This window comes from Jaculus jaculus, chromosome 3 (assembly GCF_020740685.1).
Source record: "Jaculus jaculus isolate mJacJac1 chromosome 3, mJacJac1.mat.Y.cur, whole genome shotgun sequence".
NCBI classification, from domain to species: domain Eukaryota; kingdom Metazoa; phylum Chordata; class Mammalia; order Rodentia; family Dipodidae; genus Jaculus; species Jaculus jaculus.
Window position 1 is genome coordinate 93228188 of NC_059104.1, and position 20239 is coordinate 93248426.

The 20239-nt window shown below is 48.0% G+C and overlaps 1 protein-coding gene across 2 annotated transcripts in view; it reads right to left on the reverse strand.

The window, feature by feature from the left end:
• The window catches only part of Grik4 (glutamate ionotropic receptor kainate type subunit 4), a 464253-nt gene that overhangs the window by 75548 nt on the left and 368466 nt on the right, over positions 1–20239 (reverse strand). For both annotated transcript variants that reach the window (XM_045145696.1, XM_045145697.1), the window contains exons 11-12: positions 6630–6737; positions 213–416 (exon numbers count right to left, since the gene is read on the reverse strand). In XM_045145696.1, the coding sequence (XP_045001631.1) occupies positions 213–416; positions 6630–6737 (312 nt within the window). The remainder of the gene's footprint in view (positions 1–212; positions 417–6629; positions 6738–20239) is intronic.

Genomic DNA, 20239 nt, shown 5'->3' on the forward strand with positions numbered 1-20239 from the left:
GAAGAGCCCTGGGGCAGAGATCATGGTAGCCATATTCCTAAAGCACAGTACCAGTGCCTGGATCCACGCTAGCTCACCAAAGATTTCTGGGATGGGTGGACAGATGTAAGAAAGATTGGCTGGGTAAGTGGAGGGCTCTTGAGTTCATAACACAACCCTGTGCCCTTCCACGACCCTCCCACCCACCCCCAGGTGACGAATGACCTCCTTACCCGAGCGATGAGCTCGCCGACCATGCCCGTCCAGGTGCCGTTGGCCTCTGGCACGCCATACACGCCATCCCCGACCAAGCGGATCTTGTAGTTGAACCGGAGGATCTCGGCCAGCTCCTTGAGCATGTCCACACAGAAGCCCTCGAAGCGGTCATTGCCCTCCATCTCCTGGTGGTTCCCCTTCAGCATTAAGTACGGGTTTTCCTGCAGCAAAACTGGGCAGCTGTCATTCTCGCCTTAGCCCCGGGGTCACAGCCATGTGGGCTGGGTTGTGCACAGGAAGGCAGGGCTGAGATGGGCTGGGAAGAGGGATGTGACTAGGTAAGGAAGTACTTTGGAGTAGAGACTAGCAGCCCTCCTCTGCGTACCCTCCAAAGCGCTCCTGCGAAGAGCGTCTTTAATCAGGAACACACACAGTTCCCACTGCATGGAAGGCCACGCTGAAACCCCTGTATCCCGCTGGCTGACATCACCTGCACCGCTCCCCTCAGTCCTTTTCTCCTTCACTCTCCCCTGCTTATTTTTCACAGGCCTATTGCTGGACAATACAGGAAATATAAGACAAAATAAGAAATATAAGTATATAATGTCACAGGCTAAGTAAGGGCATACACTGGTGAATGGGTAAAGAAATATGACTCATGCACACAATGGAGTATTGTTTAGCTATAAAGCAGAATCAAGTCATGTCATTTTCAGAAAGACAGATGGAACTGGAGGGTTACAGTGTGAAGAAATAACTCAGACTCAGAAAGACAAGTATCATATGTTTTCTGTCATATGAGGTAACTGAAAAAAAATGACCTGAAAGTAGATCAGGATATGGGGCGAAGGGAGAGCAAGAGAAGTAGAAGGGAAGGTGGATATGATCAAAGCATGATATATGCGTTCATGGAAATGTCAGCGTGACACCCATCAATGTGTAATTTAGTACACATTAAGAATTATAAAATGTTTTTACTTCCAAGCATTTAAAAACCATCGAAATAAATTCATGCTAAAGTATATTATAAAAATAATGTATGCGACATACACATAAATAAACAATTGCAACTCAAGACTGCAAGCAAGGAGAAGCAGATGGGCTCTCTCTCTGGTGAGATTCCCAGACAGGGTGCCCCACTGGGATACACCCTGGAGAGGGAAATGCAGGCCCACAGGCAGATGAAGGGCTGGAAATGGGTTCCCACTGTGGGAATGGCACAGGTCCACGTGGGAAGGGGTGTGGCCCATGCATTGGGTCTTCAGGTCAGTTAAAGCATGGGTTGTGTGCAAAGGGTTAGGAGGAGGAATAAAGAAAGGTGAGTGAGTGTCAGTACAGTTCTCAAAGCTGGGATGCATGGCTGTACATCGGGGGCATCTGGGCCGAACGGCACACAAATGTGAGTAAGGAATAAGGAAAACAAGGATGCCCAGGGCGAGGACAGGCCCTCTCCTGATTCGGGACAGAGCCCCAAGGGGTTGCATGGCTCAGGCTGTGCTGCAGTAAGCTGGAAACTGTAAGGACATGGGGGGTCAGCTTGCTATCTGGATTGGTGTTAGATGCAGAGGATGGGGGTCCTCAGACCCTCCACACCTTGGCAGATGACTGAGGATGGGGTCACTCGCCCTGGTCAGCAGGGTGGCTGGACTCTGCCAGGATTAGGGGAAGAACATATCCTAGGAGTGTGCCACAGCTAGACCGAAGGGAGAAGACGCAGGCGGCAGAGCAGCCCAGCCCAGGGCAGACGACCTCCCTACCCGACTGCTCCGTGCCAGGCTTCCCCTTGAGCTGCAGTCCCTTCCACACACAGGGTAGGAGGCCCCCGAGGCGTGCCCAACTCTGATTCTACAGTTCCCCGTGTTAGATGGGAGCGGAAGGACAGCAGCGGAGGCAGTGTGGTAGGGATGGTGTTTTAGGATGGAAGGGAAGGGTACATGTGGTTTTTGAGAGTGGGAAAGGAATGCCTGCAAATGGGAAATATTTACGAAGGCAGAAAGAGAAGGGGTCACTTATAGAGCCAGGTCCCAGAAGCCAGCGTGTGGAGACAGGGCCAGGGTGACTCTGAGGTTGGAAAGATGCTGCGGCACGGTGCACAGTGAGGATGCAGGTGTGGACGCAACACAGGGGCAAACCGGTGCCAAACCCAAAGTCGAGCCAAAGGTGATGGCAGGTAGGAGAAAGGAGGCTCCAGGTGCGTGCGGCAGTGATTGGCAGGACTGTACAGGGTACGGAGGTCACAGGGGGACAGCAGAGATTAGCCCAGGGATTTCCAAGACCCGGCTGAAGAGGAGAGCAGGGGTCATGGGGACATTCAGGCGGGGGGACGGTAGGAGGGGAGGTGGCTGAGCATCCAGGCAGAGATGACTGTAGAAATTGAGAGGGACATGCTACAATGCTGAGTAGCTGCACTCGAGCAATCTGGGACTTCTCTGCTGGGAGAGATGGAGGCCCAGTGAGAGAAGCCCTGGAGGAGATGGGCAAAGCAGTCCTGAGCCCCACAAAGTGGCAGTGTCAGGAACACGAGCACCACGCTGATGGTGACATGGTTTGATCTGTGAAGAAGCCCACTCTCACGGACCAGACTCCTTGCCTGTGACTCATGCCATCCTCGGCTCAAGGGCTCCCCTTGCCCCATTCCCTTCCTGCCACATCTTCCACTTACACTAACTTTCCCGTGACGTTGGAGTCACATTGCCTACTATACCAAGGAGCTCCTAACACTGCCTCTGTGCCTGCTGTGAATATCCTCCACTGTTTCCTCCTCACACCTGAGTGTGATGCTGTAAGGTTGTTGGGGAGGGGGCAAGGGAGGGGGTGGTTGCAGCAAAGTGCCATGAAATTCTCCTCTAAGACTCTCGAGTTCATTTGAAATCCACTGTCATGTTCAATGTAGATGTCCACAAAGTGGATCTTGGAAGAAGGAAAGGTTTTGTAAAGTCAGAACATAATTGACAAACTTGGGGCTTGTTAGCATGTTGAAAAAAAGATGGGTTGGGGGAGGTGAGAGCTGGCCTGTCCCCAAAAGGGTTATTGGGAATTGGGAGAATCTATGATAACAATTCCAGAAAATGTTTAACATGGGGCCCAACATAGAAAAAGTGTTCAAAGGATGGGAGCTGCAGCTAACTGTGTATTGCAGGTATTAAAAAATAAATCATTTCCACATCCCATGTGTCCCCTGACAGGAGTGAAACAACATGGATAAGTGCTGAGTTTTAGGCATAAATCACTCAGGATTACCATTTGCCACAGGAAACCCATGAATGGTCACCTAGGGACTGAACTAGGATCCTCACTGCAGGTAAGACTTTCTGATGTCTATTGATTGTCTCCGATACACAGGCACAAGAAATTAACCTGTACTAACTCTGGTTTGCTTTGTAAAGGTCACCTCACACAGGAGGATCCTGACAGCCCCCACTTTTCTTTTACTCCTGTGTGTGCATGTAAACACTGTATGTACACACACACAGAGAGAGAGAGAGAGATAGAGATAGAGAGAGAGAGAGAGAGAGAGGGAGGAAGGGAGGGAGAGGGATGAGAGAGAGCAAGCCTTCCAGTCTGTAGACATAACCTTGTGAGCTCAGTGCAACTGAAGCCTCTCACAGATTCCAGACCTGGGGAGGCAAGACGTACAACCCAGGAGGGTCCCCATCTCCTTCCCAAACTCTTCTTGAATTCTATAAGAGGCTTTCACTCAGATTCCAATTATTGAGTTCCTACTTGCGATAGGCACCCCAACCTTTAAAGAGCTCTCATTGAAGAAGGAGATGTAGACTCAAACAAGGACTATGAGAAGATGTGTCTCGTCAAGGGCACAGAAAGGAACAGAAATGGAGTGGGCAGGAGTCAGACCAAGGAAGCCTAATAATAACAATAATATGTGGCTATTCCAGAGTTGGAAGGTTTTAGAGCTCAAGCTAAGGGGCAGCAGGAAGGGAGAGGGTAATTCTGACCATAGCAGGAGATGAACATAGTAAATGACAGGAGATCCCAGTGGGGGAGGCCATGGGGTGACAGAGCCAAGGCTGAGGAACCTGGATTCTAGACTAGGGCTTGGGGCTATGAGGCTGGTACAGGGGGACAGACTCTAGAAGTTTCCACAAGGAGAAAAGGCAACTGGATGGAGGGGCTAGGAGTCACACTGTGTGCTGCACCCCCTCCACCAACTCAGTTAGGTCAAGTTGTCATCAGCTGTCAGCTGGAAAGGAGAGGCCGCCACCTTCTAATCTCGTGGGCCTTTCACCTTGTGCAGGTAACCTGAAGTGGAAGCTGGGAGGGGAGGAACCAGACCCTGGGAGCTGTAACTGCTTTTGCTCTTTCCCAGGAAGCCATGGGGCTCACTCCTCCCCTGCATGAGGTTTCTCTTCAGAACCCGCCTCCTCAAGGAAGCCATCCTTGACCTCCCCAACCTCCAGGGCTCTGGTCCAGGGCCTGCGCTCCAGCACCCACCCTCCCAGCTATGTGTTTCATGCCTCAGTCTCACCGTCCTGTGATACACTGTTGGACTACAGGTCAAGGATTCTTAATCCAAATCCCAAACATGAATGCTCCAAAATCAGAAATGTTTTGAGCACTGGCATGACCCTGTCATGTGTTTCAGAGTTTGGATTTTCAGACTGAAGATGCTCAACTGGCACTATGTATGAAAATATTCAAAAACTTAAAATCTGAAGTCCTTTTGGACCCAAAAATTTCAGGCAGGGGAGATTTTATTCCAGTGTTGAATATGAGACAGACAATGAAGTTCCTAAAAGGAACTTTGAACTATGTCAAGCATAGAAATATGTATCCAATCAATCAACGAAAATATTCATGACCCATCTTCTACTAAATAAAGAAAGTGGCCTGAATATAAGTTCCTAAGCACTATGGATCCACAGTTCTGGTGTATGATCTCCTTGTCCCAACCAATGCTCATTCTAGGGAAAGCTTGTATTTTCCAGTATTCATTCTCTCTCTCTCTTTGGGAGGTGGGGTTTCAAGGTACAGTCTCACTCTAGAGCCAGGCTTACTTTAAATTCACTATGTAATCTCAGGGTGGTCTCAAACTCATGGCGATCCTCCTATCTCTGTCTCCTAAGTGCTGAGATTAAAGTCGTGTGCCATTAAAAATGTATTTATTTGTGTGTGTGTGTGTGTGTGTGTGCGCGCGCGCGCACGCGCTAGGCAAATGAATGTCAGATGTTTGCACCACTTTGCATCCAGCTTTACACTAGTGATTTGTGAAATGAGCCTCAGAAAGCAGGCTTTGCAAGCCTTTAAGTGGTGAGCTATCTGCCCAGTCCTCTTTACTAAGCACCTAGCATTTCTAAACACTAACAACATTCTCCTTCTTCCCTCTTTGCGATTGCTCACTGTGTTTCAGAATCCATCTTAAATGCTGCTTCTTCAATGAGGCCTTTGCTGGCCTGTCTGTACCACTGGACTTCTCCCCTCTACACCCCCAGGCTCTAGCTTCAGGCCTCTTTCCTGGCTTTTATCTCACTCTGTTTACAGCACATCAATGATCCCAGCTCGGTCTTCTTGGGCCTCAGGAGTTTGTGAAGGTCATGATGAAGCTCCCTGAGTTCTTTATATTGTCTTAAAAAGCCCAAGAGAAATGGATGTGTTTGTCTAGATTGAGTAGCTGAAACAGTATCAGAGTAACAACTGGTTATTTCCCACTGGTGTGGTGCTGTGTAGGGTGGGGAAATATACTTTGGATTAGTTTAAAGGGAGAACAGAAAGAACAAACTAGTTATCATTTAACGCATGTGGTTGGATTAACGTGAGGGAAAGACAATACCTTGGCCTCATGTCCATTTGACTAATCCCATCTGTTCAATGATAACCTCTTTAAAGACAGAGACTGAGCCTTACTCATCTTCTGTCTCTATGATTGAGCACAGTGCCTGGTACATGGCCGGGGGCAGGGGTGGGAGGTTAACTTGTGGACTTGGTAATTACTGAATAGAACTGAATCAAATAAAAAGACAGATGGTCTATTGCCCTGTAAATTCACTGAGAACTCTCTTGTCACCATCTGGAAGTGAAGTAAAAGGCCTTAGAAATCCAGACATTCAGACGTCCACTTGGGGTGTAGTAAGGACGACCAGGTTCTGTATCCAATAGGTTCCAAGCAAAGTGGGTTACTTGAAAAGAGTATGAGGTGCCCCAGTGGGCCTGTGTCAAGAGGCACTCGTCCTAGGGGTCCCAGAGCTTCCTCAGCAGTGAGGGTCTCTCCACCCATCTCTCTTCCCAGCTGCTCAGGAGCTCATCACATATCATTTCCATATGAAACAGCAACTTGAGTGCAATTATACTGTCATAAATTGGCCTCTGAGCAGTGATTAGAATTCCCATCTTCTGTTCCCTGGGAAGCCTGAGAGCTCTCAGCTCAGGGAGGAGGCACTGGGGGAGCTATCGCTGCAAGCCCAGGAGATCCTGCTTACCAGGATGGTGGTGACAACCAAGGTGGTGTTGAAGAGGCTGTCAGAGATGTTGGAGGCATAGAGGCGGCTGTCCATGCTGAGTCCATCTGCCACATGCCATTGGCCGATCTGTGGAGACCAACAGGAGAAATGGAGGAAGTGGCAACCTGGGTCACAAGTCACCAAGCTCGGGAGCAGCAGGGGCCAGTCTTCCATTGTGAGTAACCCACATGAGGGAAGGACCTGGGGTATGGAGCAGCGGGCTGGATACACTTATACAAGGTCGAGGAGCTTGAGGGAAGGGGAGCTGTTACGAGTAATGAAAGAAAGGACCAAAGATTTGGGAGAGATGGGAGAAGAAAGTGGAAAATGAAGGATGACTGGAAAAGAAGAAAGTTCTGTCACCCACAAGGGGACAGGACAACAGGAATTGTTAAATTCAGGCAGTGATGAACCACAAGGCTCTTTTGCTTCAGCCTGCCTTCTACCAGCTTGATTATCCAGGGAAGAAACACGACAACTGGAGGACACAGGCATTGCTAGGCCTCTACAAAATGCTCTCTAAGAGCTGAAGGGTGTAGCTTATGATAGAGCTCTTGCCTAGCATGCATGAGCCCTGAGCTTACCCAGTCCTGGAAGGGCGGGGGTGCTGAGGAAAACTAAAAGAGCAGAAAAAGAAAGATTTGCTGAATGCTTAAACAGATGGATGAGTGAATGAGTCAGAAGAGGGGGTGCCAGGCTCCAATCTGGCTAATTCTCCTCCTTACTGTGAGGTTTTAGACAAGTCACTCCATTCCTCGGCTTCCCCATCTAAAAATGGGATGCTAACACTCCCTCACCTTCTTGGAACCCACAGATTGGGTAGGTACCAGTCTGACATGACGGTGCCCCCAGCCTGCAGCACGGAACTACAGAACATTCTTCCTCTACTGCCAAGTGGAAACCGCAACAGCACCTTGGGGTCACTTTGAACATGGCTTTAACTTGGCACTCAATAAAGGCTAGTGTTCCTTCCACTTCCCAGCCTTTTTCCTTTCTACTTCCGTTTGCTTTATTTTCATCTTATTGTGGTTCAAACATTTACATGAGACCCACCCTATTAACTTTTTCTTTTCTTTTGACACTGTCTTTCTATGTAGCCAGGCTGGCCTGGAACTCAACTATATAGCCTATGCTGACCTCAAACCGGTGGGGATCCTCATGCCTGTCTTCTGCGTGCGAGAGCCCCAGGGGTGAGCCACCACACCTGCCTCTCTCTCAGGCATGTCCAACCTTCAAACACTGTGACATGGCCTTGTCATCTACAAAGCACACTCTCAAGAACTGCACAATCAGGACACACAAAAAAGTCCCATAATGTCTTCAGTAATGCAATGAGCTCATGTTGGGCTGGAGTCACAGGTATCCTGGACTGTGTGCGGCTGCCTGTGGTCCACAGGCTGTGGGTTGTACACCCCTGCAGGGTTTTAAATATACAATAAATTACTGTAGACTATCCCACTGCCTTAAGGAACTTAAATACTCACAATTCACTTAGCTCCCCATTCTAGAATCTTGCCGAAGACTAACCTCAATGACAGAATTGGCAGATTGCTTTTCACAGTGGAATGCTTTTATAATATACCTATAGTTTGAACAAATATATATCATGTATTATGTACAAATAATTCATAAATACCTTATATCAGAAATAATACAGAAGTATATAATAGATGTATCACACACCAATGTAATTCTATTGGCTGGAGCCTCGGGCACATCACTTCTGCTGTTGAGTAGCGGAAGTGGGTACCCTGAAGACAGTTGATGACATTAAAAAGCCAATATGATGTCCATGGCCACCTGTAACAGGCACTAGGGGGAAACTTTCCTGGAAAACTCCCAGGAATTCCCAAGGTGCCGTGTGGCTGTGCCCCCCAAACTGGACTCTGAGTTCTCTTCTAAAAGCTCCGTCAACAGTTAAGACCTGGCTCTCCCATTGCCCTACCCTCACCCCATGGAGCACAAGGGTTTGGGGTCCCAGTGAAAAGAAGCCAGCTACCTGCCCCCATGGTCTGGAGAAAGTAAGGAATGCAGAGGGCAAGGTCCAACTCAGGACAGCTTACTGGGAAACCTCATGGGCCTCCAGGACCACACAAGAAACCTTAGGGGAGAACCTGTGACCCCAATGTGGAGGCCCCCTGTTGGAAAGGGGGCTAGAATGAGGAAAAGGATGGTACCAACACATGACTTTTCGATACTAAGTATGTCTGTAATTAATAAAACAATTTTGAAAACAAATTTTCTGGGCTGGAGAGATGGCTCAGTGGTTAAGGCGCTTGCCTGCATAGTCAACAACCTGGGTTTAATTCCCCAGTACCCACGTGAAGCCAGATACACAAAGTGGAACATATGTCTGGAGTTTATTTGCAATTGCTTGAGGCCCTGGTGTGCCCATTCCCTCTGTCTGTCTGTCTTCTCTTTCTCTCTGTTTGAAAATAAACAAATAAAATATTTTAAAATAGGGCTAGAGACATGGCTTAGCTGTTAAGTGCTTGCCTGTGAAGCCTAAGGACCCCGGTTCGAGGCTCGGTTCCCCAGGACCCACGTTAGCCAGATGCACAAGGGGGGCGCACGCATCTGGAGTTCCTTTGCAGTGGCTGGAAGCCCTGGCGTGCCTATTCTTTCTCTCTCTCCTGCTCTTTCTCTCTCTGTCGCTCTGGAATAAATAAACAACAAAAATTAAAAATATATATATTTTAAAATAAAGTTTTTTTTAAAAAGAAGCCTTAAGGTCTCTATAGTTGCTCGTTCTGGTGGCAAAGAAGAGATGAGTAAAACCTCCTCTCCATGCCTTTGGGAGGATGCCACCAGGAAGGCGGGGTGACTTGGTCTTCCTCTGCAAAGGAGAAACAGTTCTGGGTACACTTGCATTCCTTTTGAGTTCCTACATGTCCGAACAGCAAGCTCCACTTTACATGAAAGGGAGCCCACTCATTTCATCGAGTCCCACAGCTTTGAGCCTTAGGCTCTGTTCGTCCCACCGCAGATGAATCTTCCCATGGAAGTCTACATGGTTGGGCTGTCTGAACCTCCCAGTTTTGTCTTGAACCCCTTCATTTCCCTGTATGTCTCCCCCTCCAGCCTGTGTGGCTGACAACAAGAAGCCAGTGTAATGTATGCTCAGACCCCAGCACCTTGCTCCAGGGCTGGCCATGGAAGCAGAGAAAGCCACCATCTCCTGTAGGCACACTGCTCCTGATGGCCAAGCTGGACAGAAGGCGGTCGAGTCCTCCTCAGGTGGCTCTATCTCCTATTGCTTCTCAGAGACCAGCCAGGCCAGGTGATTGTCTCAGCTCTCCCTTCTTCCTGTCTCTGCCGGGGCGAGGAGGGGGAGGATGAGGGATATGTAGTGAGATTTCCAAATAGAGGGAGCGGGTGGTAGTCATTACTGAACATGTGCTATGTCAGGTATATAGTCCTATCACTTCTTTTGTAGGCGTAGGTAAATGGCTGTGTGTGTGAGTGCGGGCACGTGGTACCCCACCATGAAGTCAGAGGAGCACTTTGCCCTTGTTTAAGGTGGGGTTCTCCCCTTTGTTGTTCATTCACCAGGCTAGCTGGTCTGTGAGCTTCTAGGGAATTCTCCTGCCTCTGGGCTGGGACTGCAGAAGCCTGTCGTAGCTTCCAGCTTTTACAAGAGGTCTGGGGATCTGAACTCAGGTACCCATGCTTGAGTGACAATGGTTGTATCCAGTGAGCCATTTCTCCAGCCCTCTACCACTTTGAGTTTTCCTACCATGCATCGGAGCAGCTACATAGTGTTTCTATCTTATTAATAAAGAATTTGAGGCTCAGAGAGGCTTAATGGCTTACCCAAGGTCACCCAGCTGGTGGATGTGGCACAGGCTCTGTTCCAGAGCCTACAATTTTTCCCAAGTCTGCTGTCATCTCTTAGGGTGGGTATGCCAGGGTGCCCTTCATTTGAGCAAACCAGGCTAACCAGGAAGTTGCCTTGCCTTAGCCAACTGATATGAACACCAGATACACAGCTTTCTTCTCACTGGTGTTGGCATTCCACAATCCAGGTAGAATTCTTTCTCTCAGAGACTATTTTCCTGCCTTCAAAATGGGCAGAATTGGCCCCTACTCTTCTCCTAAGCTGGAACAAGCTGTTTTTGGACAGAAGGAACATAAAGTCAACTGCGTTGGCTGTCTGAGACAGGACTGAACTCCTCAGAACTCTGTTTGTCACCCTACCCCATACTTCGCACCAGCAAGGCCAGTGAAGCCTCTGGTCCTGCCATCCACTTCCCTACCTTGGTTCTCTTCAGTGAATCTGAATCTCTCTAAAGTACCTGCTGGAAGCAGTCCCAGCCCTAGACTCCTTGGTCTCACTCAAGAAATGCGCCAGGTTCCTGCAACAGCCAGGAATAGAAAGAAAGGATGCAGAGCCAGGTCTGACAGTCTGAGCAAAACATTCTCCCAGTTCTCACCTCTGGGGACCTGGCAAAGAGACTAATTAGCCCCCAAGCTCCAGCCTGGAATGAAGCTTCCCACCCACCCTCCGATTAGCCCTCAAGAAATTAATAAACTCATCAGATCCAACAAAGTGCTTTGGCAGCTATTAACCAGTGCGTTCTAATTGCAGAAAGGCAGCAGGAAGGAAGGGGGGAGATGGAGCCAGGCACTCTGGGATACCAGCTAATTGCTCCACCCACTGGGCACCTTCGATGCCACACATGTGCCAGGGGTAGGCAGGAGATATTGCTCTCTCATCATGACGGTCTGTGCCTCTGCCTACAAGCCACCCCCCTGTTCCTCCTTGCTGACACCTGCCCTCCAAAGCTCCCACGGCAACAGCTGTTTTGGAAGCTGCTTTCTCAAGCCCACACGTACAGGCCTGTGTTCACACCAGATCCCCTCTGCCTGGCGCTGTCTGCATTCTGTCCCTCCCACTTGCTCCTCCTTTCTAGCAGTTTAGAGGCCCCAGGGGCTGCAGCAAAGGGAGGGGTACAGAGCAGGCATCTGCACAGGCCTACGGCTAGTGTCTACATTACGGCGTCCTAATGCAGGGCAGAAAACTGCTCCTCTCTGGGCTGATGTGGCCTTGCCCACGCACAGCTGAATTCCAGCCTCCACTTGCCCCTGAGTACTGTACCACCTGTGCGGTCTCAGCCATAATCCCAGGGCTGGAAGACCTGGGCTTAACCTGCTTCTCTATGTGCTTAGTGACCTTAATGAATCCCTGAGTCTGTTTTCACCACTGCTAAGATGGAGATTAAAATCACAAACACAGCCCCAGAAGGATACTAAGGAGACGGTGGGTCTCAAGTCCTGGATCAGTACACAGTCTGGCACCATCGCTGGGGCCAGAGGTGCTCCTCTGTGTCCTCCAAAGGGCTCCACACTGGAAACTGAGTTTATTAGAGATTCAGCCAGTGACCGAGTTTGGCTTTCAGACCAGCAGCAGCAGCATGAGAGATGCAAACCCTCCCTCTCGGGCCGAGCACACTCAGTGAGAAAGTCCACGGGTAGAAGCAGCAATCAGCTGCAGCGAGCATGCCAGGCTGCTCTGTTGCTGGCTGGGCCACATGGGCAGAAAGAACAACTCAGACAGACAGCAAGTAGAATCGCAGGGGCTGGGCAGCAGTCCACCGAGTACTTGTTCACGCGAGCAAGGAAACGTCTCCAAACCGGCTCTCCTGGAAGAGAGGCCTTCGTCTCTAGCCTGTGCCAGTTCTGTGGCGTTCACTCTCCCACCACAGCCTACATGGCCTTATACATGAAGCACAGAGCGGTGAAGGCATGTAGAACGGACTCTCAATGGCTGGGGCAAGCCAGCTCCACCACCACACCTAAGATGCCAAACCTACAAACTGCCCGAGTGTATGCATACTAATCTTATTAAAATTTTTTATTTGGGCTGGAGAGATGGCTTAGCGGTTAAGCATTTGCCTATGAAGCCTAAGAACCCCAGTTTGAGCCTCGATTCCCCAGGACCCACATTAGCCAGATGCACAAGGGAGCACACGCGTCTGGAGTGTCATCTTGTCCCTAGTGTGCAGCACAATCTAATGGAACAAATGCACCCTGGAATCCTGCAGCTATCTTCTCGTTTAATACTAAGCAAGTCTACAAAAGATAGAGCTTTTATGCTCATTTTTCAGATTTTCAAAGTCCTGCATAAAAGCAGGATTAGGTCATTAATCTGCTGAGGACCAGAATGGAGACTCAAATGCATGATTTCTCAAAGTATGTCCTACCAACCACTGTGCCACCTGTGTACAGAAGGTCAAGGCTGTAGCCATGAGGACAGCTCAGCACAGTGCCTGGCATGTTGGCAGATCTGACGTGAACTTTATCAAGTCTCTTCCCCTCTCTGTCCTTGGTTTCCTTCCCATCTGTCCAAAGATGAGCTACCAGGCTTTTTCCTGCAGACCCAGAGATCTAGGGATTGCCGTTATTGTCCCTGGGATTCACATTCCTTGGCGCTGTGAGAAGTCCTGACCATCCTATAGCTCACAGCCCTCTTCTGCCTGCCTGGAAATCAGGAGAGTTCAGGAGTATCACCTGGCCACTTTGTTCTCTCTGGAGCAGGTAACAAGGGATTCACTTTTGAAGTCTGAGGGATTGCTCACATCCGTTCCTATATCCATCAGAGTGAACACATGCTATCACAGTAGGAACTTATGCACATCTAAAGGGCTATTCTTTGCACTCAATACCACTGGGACCTAGCTTCTTCTGAGGGAGGGGGTGCTCACATAACCCCAGAGCAAGGCAAGTCCTGCTCAGAGCCAGAGCCTTCACACATGGTTTGATCTTCTCTTACTGGGCACTGCCCCATATAATTTGCTTACACAGGTTGTCCTGCTTCTGTGTAACTACCTTGCCATTATTCCCATCTGAGAAACACAGGCTTGACATAGGTACTTCAGACAGTGAGAACAATGCTTCATTTTCATGCAAGGATGTGTTGTGGAAATGAAGCAAAGACTCAGAGATGCAAGCAATTTGATAAGGATCACACATTTATTAGGAATTGACAGAGACTACATACTACATACCATCTACATACTGCTATACCATCTAGCTGAATTAGGACAGGTGTAGAATATGTTGATCTTAACACCTGGGTCTTCCCACACACCTCTGCTTACTGTGCACTTGTTTGCTGAGTACATCCCTGAATGGATCCAGCTACAAGAGTCCCCATGAGTGACCCTAGCCAAGACTCAGGAAGCACAAGGGAATTTAGGAGGCATCAGAAGACCCATATTTTCTTTCCTCCTATGGTGAACCTTGATCGCTCATCTTTAAGATGGAAACAGATATAATAACCTACATCTCTGCTATAGTTTGGCTCTGGGATGGTCCCCCAGGCCTTTGTGTTAAGGCTGGTGCTGTTAGGAGGGGATGGAACCTTCATGAAGGGGTCAAGTGGGAATGATGCTTTAGGTCACTGGGGACTCATTCTTGAGGACAAACTGTAGGACCTCAGCCCCCTTGTCTATGGCCATGCAGTGAACAGCTGTGCTCTGCCCCTATTCTCCACCATGAAGGGTTGCAATAAGCCCAAAGCAGCAGGGCCCACTGACCGTGGACTGAAACCTCCAAAATTGTGAGCCAAAATTTCTCTTTTCTAAGGGCTGGAAAGATGGTTCAGCAGTTAAAGGCACTTGCATGCAAGGCTTGCCAAACCAAGTTTGGTTCGGCAAGGCTTGCCAAACCAAGTTTGGTTCCCTAGCACCCACATAGAGCCAGAGGCCCTCCCAAATGTGCACAAGCACCTGACATTCATTTGCAGCAACAAAAGGCCCATATGTGTATGTGGGTGTGTGTGCTTGCACACACACACATGTGCAAATAAACAAAAGACACTTTTAAAATACCCCTTTCTTTTTCTAAGTTGGTTGCCTTGGTTATTCATTAGAGCAATTGGAAGCATATTGATGCAGCTTTGTGCATGGATGCTGAGAAGCAGCCAAGATGGGGCGGGTAGCATCCTTTGCTGCATTTGAAGCCATGCAGATATAGGGAGCATACTGCTGTCGTGTCTCACAGGAATGCACTGATCACAAGTCAGAAGGTCTAGGTTCAAGTTCGACCCTGCCTGACATTGTGTGGCTTTGGGAAGTAAATTTTGCTGTAAGATAAGCTTAGGCTGGGAAGATGGCTTAGTGAGGAAAAGCTCTTGCTGCACAAGCATGATAATCCAAGCTCAGATCTCCAGAAAGTGCATAAAGCCAGACACAGTAGAGTGTGCCTGTAATCCTAGCATGCCTCTGGTGAAGGTGGGAGGCAGAAACAAGAATTCCTGGAAGCTCATGGATCAGTTAGCTTGCAGAATGCAGTGGGCAACAAGAAACCCTGCCTCAAACAAGACAAAAGATGAAGACAACTCCCAAGGTTGTCCAGTGCAGGAGAGCTGGGCAGACTCCATGCAGGTGGACTCTGCCTGGACCTTTTTAAGCCTTCCACTTAGTTGGTCTATGACAGTGTTTTGTTAATCTGTGAGATGTACTCCATTGTAGCCTATGAAATCAATTAAGTGGACCAATAGCTACATTTAAAAAGCGAGAGCTTGGGCTGGAGAGAGGGCTTAGTGGTTAAGCACTTGCCTGTGAAGCCTAAAGACCCCGGTTCAAGGCTCGGTTGCCCAGGTCCCACGTTAGCCAGATGCACAAGGGGGTGCACACGTCTGGAGTTCGTTTGCAGTGGCTGGAAGCCCTGGCGCGCCCATTCTCTCTCTCTCCCTCTATCTGTCTTTCTCTCTGTGTCTGTCGCTCTCAAATAAATAAATAAAAAATGAACAAAAAATATTTAAAAAAAAAAGTGAGAGCTTGAGGCTGGAGTGATGGCTTGGTGGTAAAAAGCATTTGCTTGCAAACTCTGCTGGCCTAAGTCCAATTCCCCAATACCCACACAAAGACAGATGTACCTGACACATGCATCTTGAGTTCATCTATAAGTGGCAAGAGGCCATTGTCACTCTCTCTTTCTCTGCTTGCAAATAAGTAAATAAAATATCTATATTAAAAGTGAAACTCTATGGAGATAGTGGAGTGTACATGTATGAGCAGTGCTGCTTAGTAAGAACATTTTTGGCATTCACAGACTCCTAGTGTTATTTATTCACTTATTGTCATTAAAGGTTTATCATAAGAAAGTTATGTAAGGCAATGCATTTGGATGGTCACTCCATGTCAACCTTGGGTTGAACATTTCCTACAATCTCATTTAATCTTCCCAACCACACTTCAAGGAAAGTTCTGGTATGATACCTATTTTACAGATAAGAAAACTGAGACTTGGGGAAATTCAAACACAAATAGGATTGGTATGTTACGCTGGCTGTCCCTAAGATATTAATTTCCCTGGCTATGAGTATATAGCTATTCATTGAGTAAACATTTGATTCATTTTTCTTCATCCAGCAGTATTTGCCATAAGCTTTCATGTCAGAGAGTCCACACCCCCAAGTTTCCTTGCCTTTGATTTTGACTTACACGTGTAGAAGAGAATATTTATATAAGCCTGGGGAAAGCTAGATTGGGGTACTGTGGAGAAGGAAGGCAGCAGTTCTGGCTGCCTGACCTGGCTCTGCTTGCAGCCCCAGGCCTCTGGGAGGCCCTTGTTTGTGCTTGCCCCACTCCCTTCCTCTGATCTTGTCCCCCTGAGTGGGTCAGGTCCCCGTCACAGGGACTCACAGGGACCTTACTGACTCGTTGGGGCACTCACAACGCTTGCATTCATGCAATTCTTTACTTATTATTTGCTTGAAGCCCATTTTCTCCAGCACACAATTAATGCCACAAAAGACCAGACTCTGCCTTGTTCCCTATCCTGTCCCCAATTCTAGTGTGGAATTGGCTTTTACTAACTATGTGGCGACTGCAAGGATAAACTCCCCTGTGTGGCTCCAGATCCCACGCTGTTGCCTGCCCCGAGAAGGATGGTCACTGAACTCTGCTAGGCTCAACTATGACATTTCTCTGGGCAAATTACTTTGTGTTAGTCTTCAGTTATCACACCTATAAAGGAAGGATGTAGGCTAGCTCCTTCCAGCTCACAGAGGAATTCCTGGAATTCTAGGTATATTTAGGATGTGGTGTGGTTTTTCAGAGGTTCTTGAGGCAGAGCCTTGCAGAGGAGGGCCAAGACAGGCAGCAGGAGGAGACATACAGGAGGCCACTGGGGGCACAGCCTGGGCACAGAGGTGAAGTAGTGGCATCTTGCGTGAGTGCTAAGAGAAGGAACCTTCACTGATCTTCCAAGAAACAACCCTCTTTGAAGGAAAGGCAGTTAGGGAACAGATACATGGGCTCAAAAACCAGAAGCAAGGGCAAAAGGAAGAGGCTTTGGAAAAGGCCTACATCTGTCCCACAGGTACAAGGACAATCGAACCATAAGAGCTTTCCAAGATGGAATACGGTTGCCTGTAGGTAGCATTTCCTAACATGGGAGTTTCTCAAGTACAACTTCTCCTTCATGGGGATGCAATTGCAAGAATCCAATTAGAATATTGGTCTAGAGGATTTCTTTTCTTATTCTGCCTTGTCCCAGGAATGTAGGATGTGGGCTCTGCCTCTACATCAGAGGAACCAAGAGGAAGGCAAGGAAGGAAAGACAGATGAGGTCCTTGGACATTGTAAGGAAATGGGAGAACAGAAATATAGAATGATGCATGTAGAGAAAAGGCCCTGTAGGAAAATTCAGGACCTCACTGTATTGCTCACTTTTGGTCTTGTTTCCTGGCTTTGTGATTTCATTGTTCCTCCGGTCTATACAAAGCAGCCAAACTGCCACACCGAATTAGGGAATACCAAGCCTTTGCTCCCAGGAAAAATACAGGGTAGGTTCCTTTGACCTCAGGGTCAGAACATTTCATTAGCCATCAATATGCAACCTTGTTAATTTATGTGCATTTATTCTTAAAAGTATTTTATTTGACAGAGAAAGAAAGAAGGAGAGAGAGAACAGGCGTGCTGGGGCTCTAGCCACTGCAAACAAACTCCAGACGCATGCGCCCCCTTATGCATGTGGCTAACATGGGTCCTGGAAAATTGAACATGGGTCCTTTGGCTTTGCAGACAAATGCTTTAACTGCTAAGCCATCCCTCCAGTGCTTTATATCTGCTCACAGGTGCCTCATGTCATATGTAGTGCTGATTCACTAACATGCAAAACAGTGCCGTGGATGTAGGAAGCCTATTAAACATGAATTTTCTCCATAGAGCACATCCCAATCCTCTTGTTCATAGGAACAGGGGGTTGCATCTTCAGACTATGAGCTATTTGAAACAGAAAAATTACTATGAAAAAAGCACAAAGACGCCAAAGATATAGCCCCAATGTTCCATGAAAAAGACATTTGTTCACACTATTAGAGCTGAAACTACACTGCAGAGCCCCACCAGGTTCAGCCCCGGCTGGGAATGTGCACACTGGGTGAGTCGGATTTTTTTTTTTTCCCTCTATGTCTACAAAAATGCTGTGAGTATTGATTTGGGGTTTACAAAAAGATTTTAGCAAGCAGTCAAATTTGCAAGATACAGAACCCAAAAGTAATGAGAATCAATTGCACTTGTCTGTACTGGAATATTTGGCTTCTACCAAGATGTGTGCAGATTTCCAGCCCAAATCCCAAGCCTCTGGGATGTGGTACAGTATTTGGTCACCATCCTTGCTGCCAAAGAGAATAAACCCACACTGGCTGTTCTCGGAGCATCTGGTGACAGATAAATATCACCCACAGCAGGAGTGGAGCTCAGGCTATCTCCATTGGCTCTGATTACAAATGGTACCCAATGATTCTCTCATGGATTTAATGGACTCCCTACCTAGGTCAGAGCTTCCTAAGTAAAACTCAGAGGGGGCAAAAAGGATGCCCACATCTACCTTTTGTTTGGACAGAGTGTTAAAAATTTTAGTTGTGTGTGTGTGTATGTGTGTGTGTGTGTGTGTGTGTGTGTGTGTGTGTTCCTGCACACGTGTGCATATTGATGGATGGGCATGCAGGCACACAGATGCCATGGCACACATGAAACTTTTGAGTACTGGTCTTATTTGAGACAGGGTCTCTTGTTCACTCTGTTCATCAGTATAGCTGGTCTAGCTTCCAGGAAATTATCCTGTCTCCACCTCCGATCTTACTACAGGCATGTCAGAATTACAAACGTTTTCCACAGCTTCTGGCTTCTTTACATGGGGCCTGGGGATCTTAACTCATGCTTGCATTTACCTAGCAAGCACTGGAAAAACACTGAGCCATCTCCCCAGGGTCTAGTAATTTCTTATGTGCTCTCTTTGTCTCTCTCTTTTGAGATGAGAGTTTTCCCTGTAACCAAGGCTGGCCTTAAACTTGCTTTGTAGCTCAGGGTGGCTTTAAGTCTGTACTACTTCTGCCTCCCAAGGGCTTCAACCCAGACATACCATGTTGCCATGTCTGGCTTCTTTATCATACATAGTCAAACACCTCCCAGAATCTCTTCTAAATAGTTTAGAGATGATCTACTTACCTTGCGTCATCCTGACATATGGAGAGGACACTGCAATCAGCAAATAGAAAGACTCCCCTGCCCTTCTCTGCATATTTCAAAAGACTGAAGGCATTTCACACTAGCTGCCAAGGGATTGGTTGAGGAGTTCAAGCATGCTCAAGACTTTTCATCCAAGAAAAGTACAGTTAAAGAACATGGAAGGGCTACAGAGATGGCTTAGCAGTTAAAGAGCTTACTGCAAAGCCTAAGGACCCCTGTTTGACTCTCCAGATCCCACATTAGCCCGATGCATAAAGATGAGGCAAGCACAAGGTCGCACATGCCCACTAGGTGGTAAAAGTGTCTGGAGTTCAATTGCAGTGGCTGAGGCCCTATTGTGCCAATTCTCTCTCTCTCTCTCTCTCTCTCTCTCAAAACAAAGGAAGGAAGGAAGGAAGGAAGGAAGGAAGGAAGGAAGGAAGGAAGGAAGGAAGGAAGGAAGGAAGGAAGATGTCAACCATATCATGCCAGTTCCATTTGTTTAGCTCACCAGGTGAGAAGCATTTTGGGAAGATAGTCACATTAATGATTCTGATTTTGGAGTGGCAGGTGTGAGCTGAACTCATGATTTTAATGAAGCATCTAGGCTGAAGGTTGCCAGTTACACCACATCTTGCTATTGAAATCAGGAGGAGGATGCTGGGCTGGAAGGTTGTGGCTTCTGAACTTCCAGCCTTGGGCTAAGAATGGCCTGTCCCTGCCGCTAGCTAGGTGAAGAAGATTCCTAGGCAGAAAAGAGCATGGGCCTAGGCCTTGCTGCTCTCTGGCAAGACAGGATGTCTGCTGCTCTTGTCTGAGCCATGCTGTGCTAGGTGGGCCTCTGGTATGTTGTGGCCTGTTCTAGAATTGGCCACAATTCTGGTTTTCTCATCTTCACACCCACCCAGAACCACTGGAAAGTGGGGCTGAAGGTCAGGGAGTAAATAGGCAAAGGATCAAAATTAGAGAAGGGGGCTGGAGAGATGGCTTAGTGGTTAAGGTATTTGCCTACAAAGCCAAAGAACCTCAGTTCAATTCCCCAGGACCCACATAAGCCAGATGCACAGGGTGGCGCATGTGGCTGGAGTTTGTTTGCAGTGGCTGGAGGCCCTGGCACGCCCATTCTCT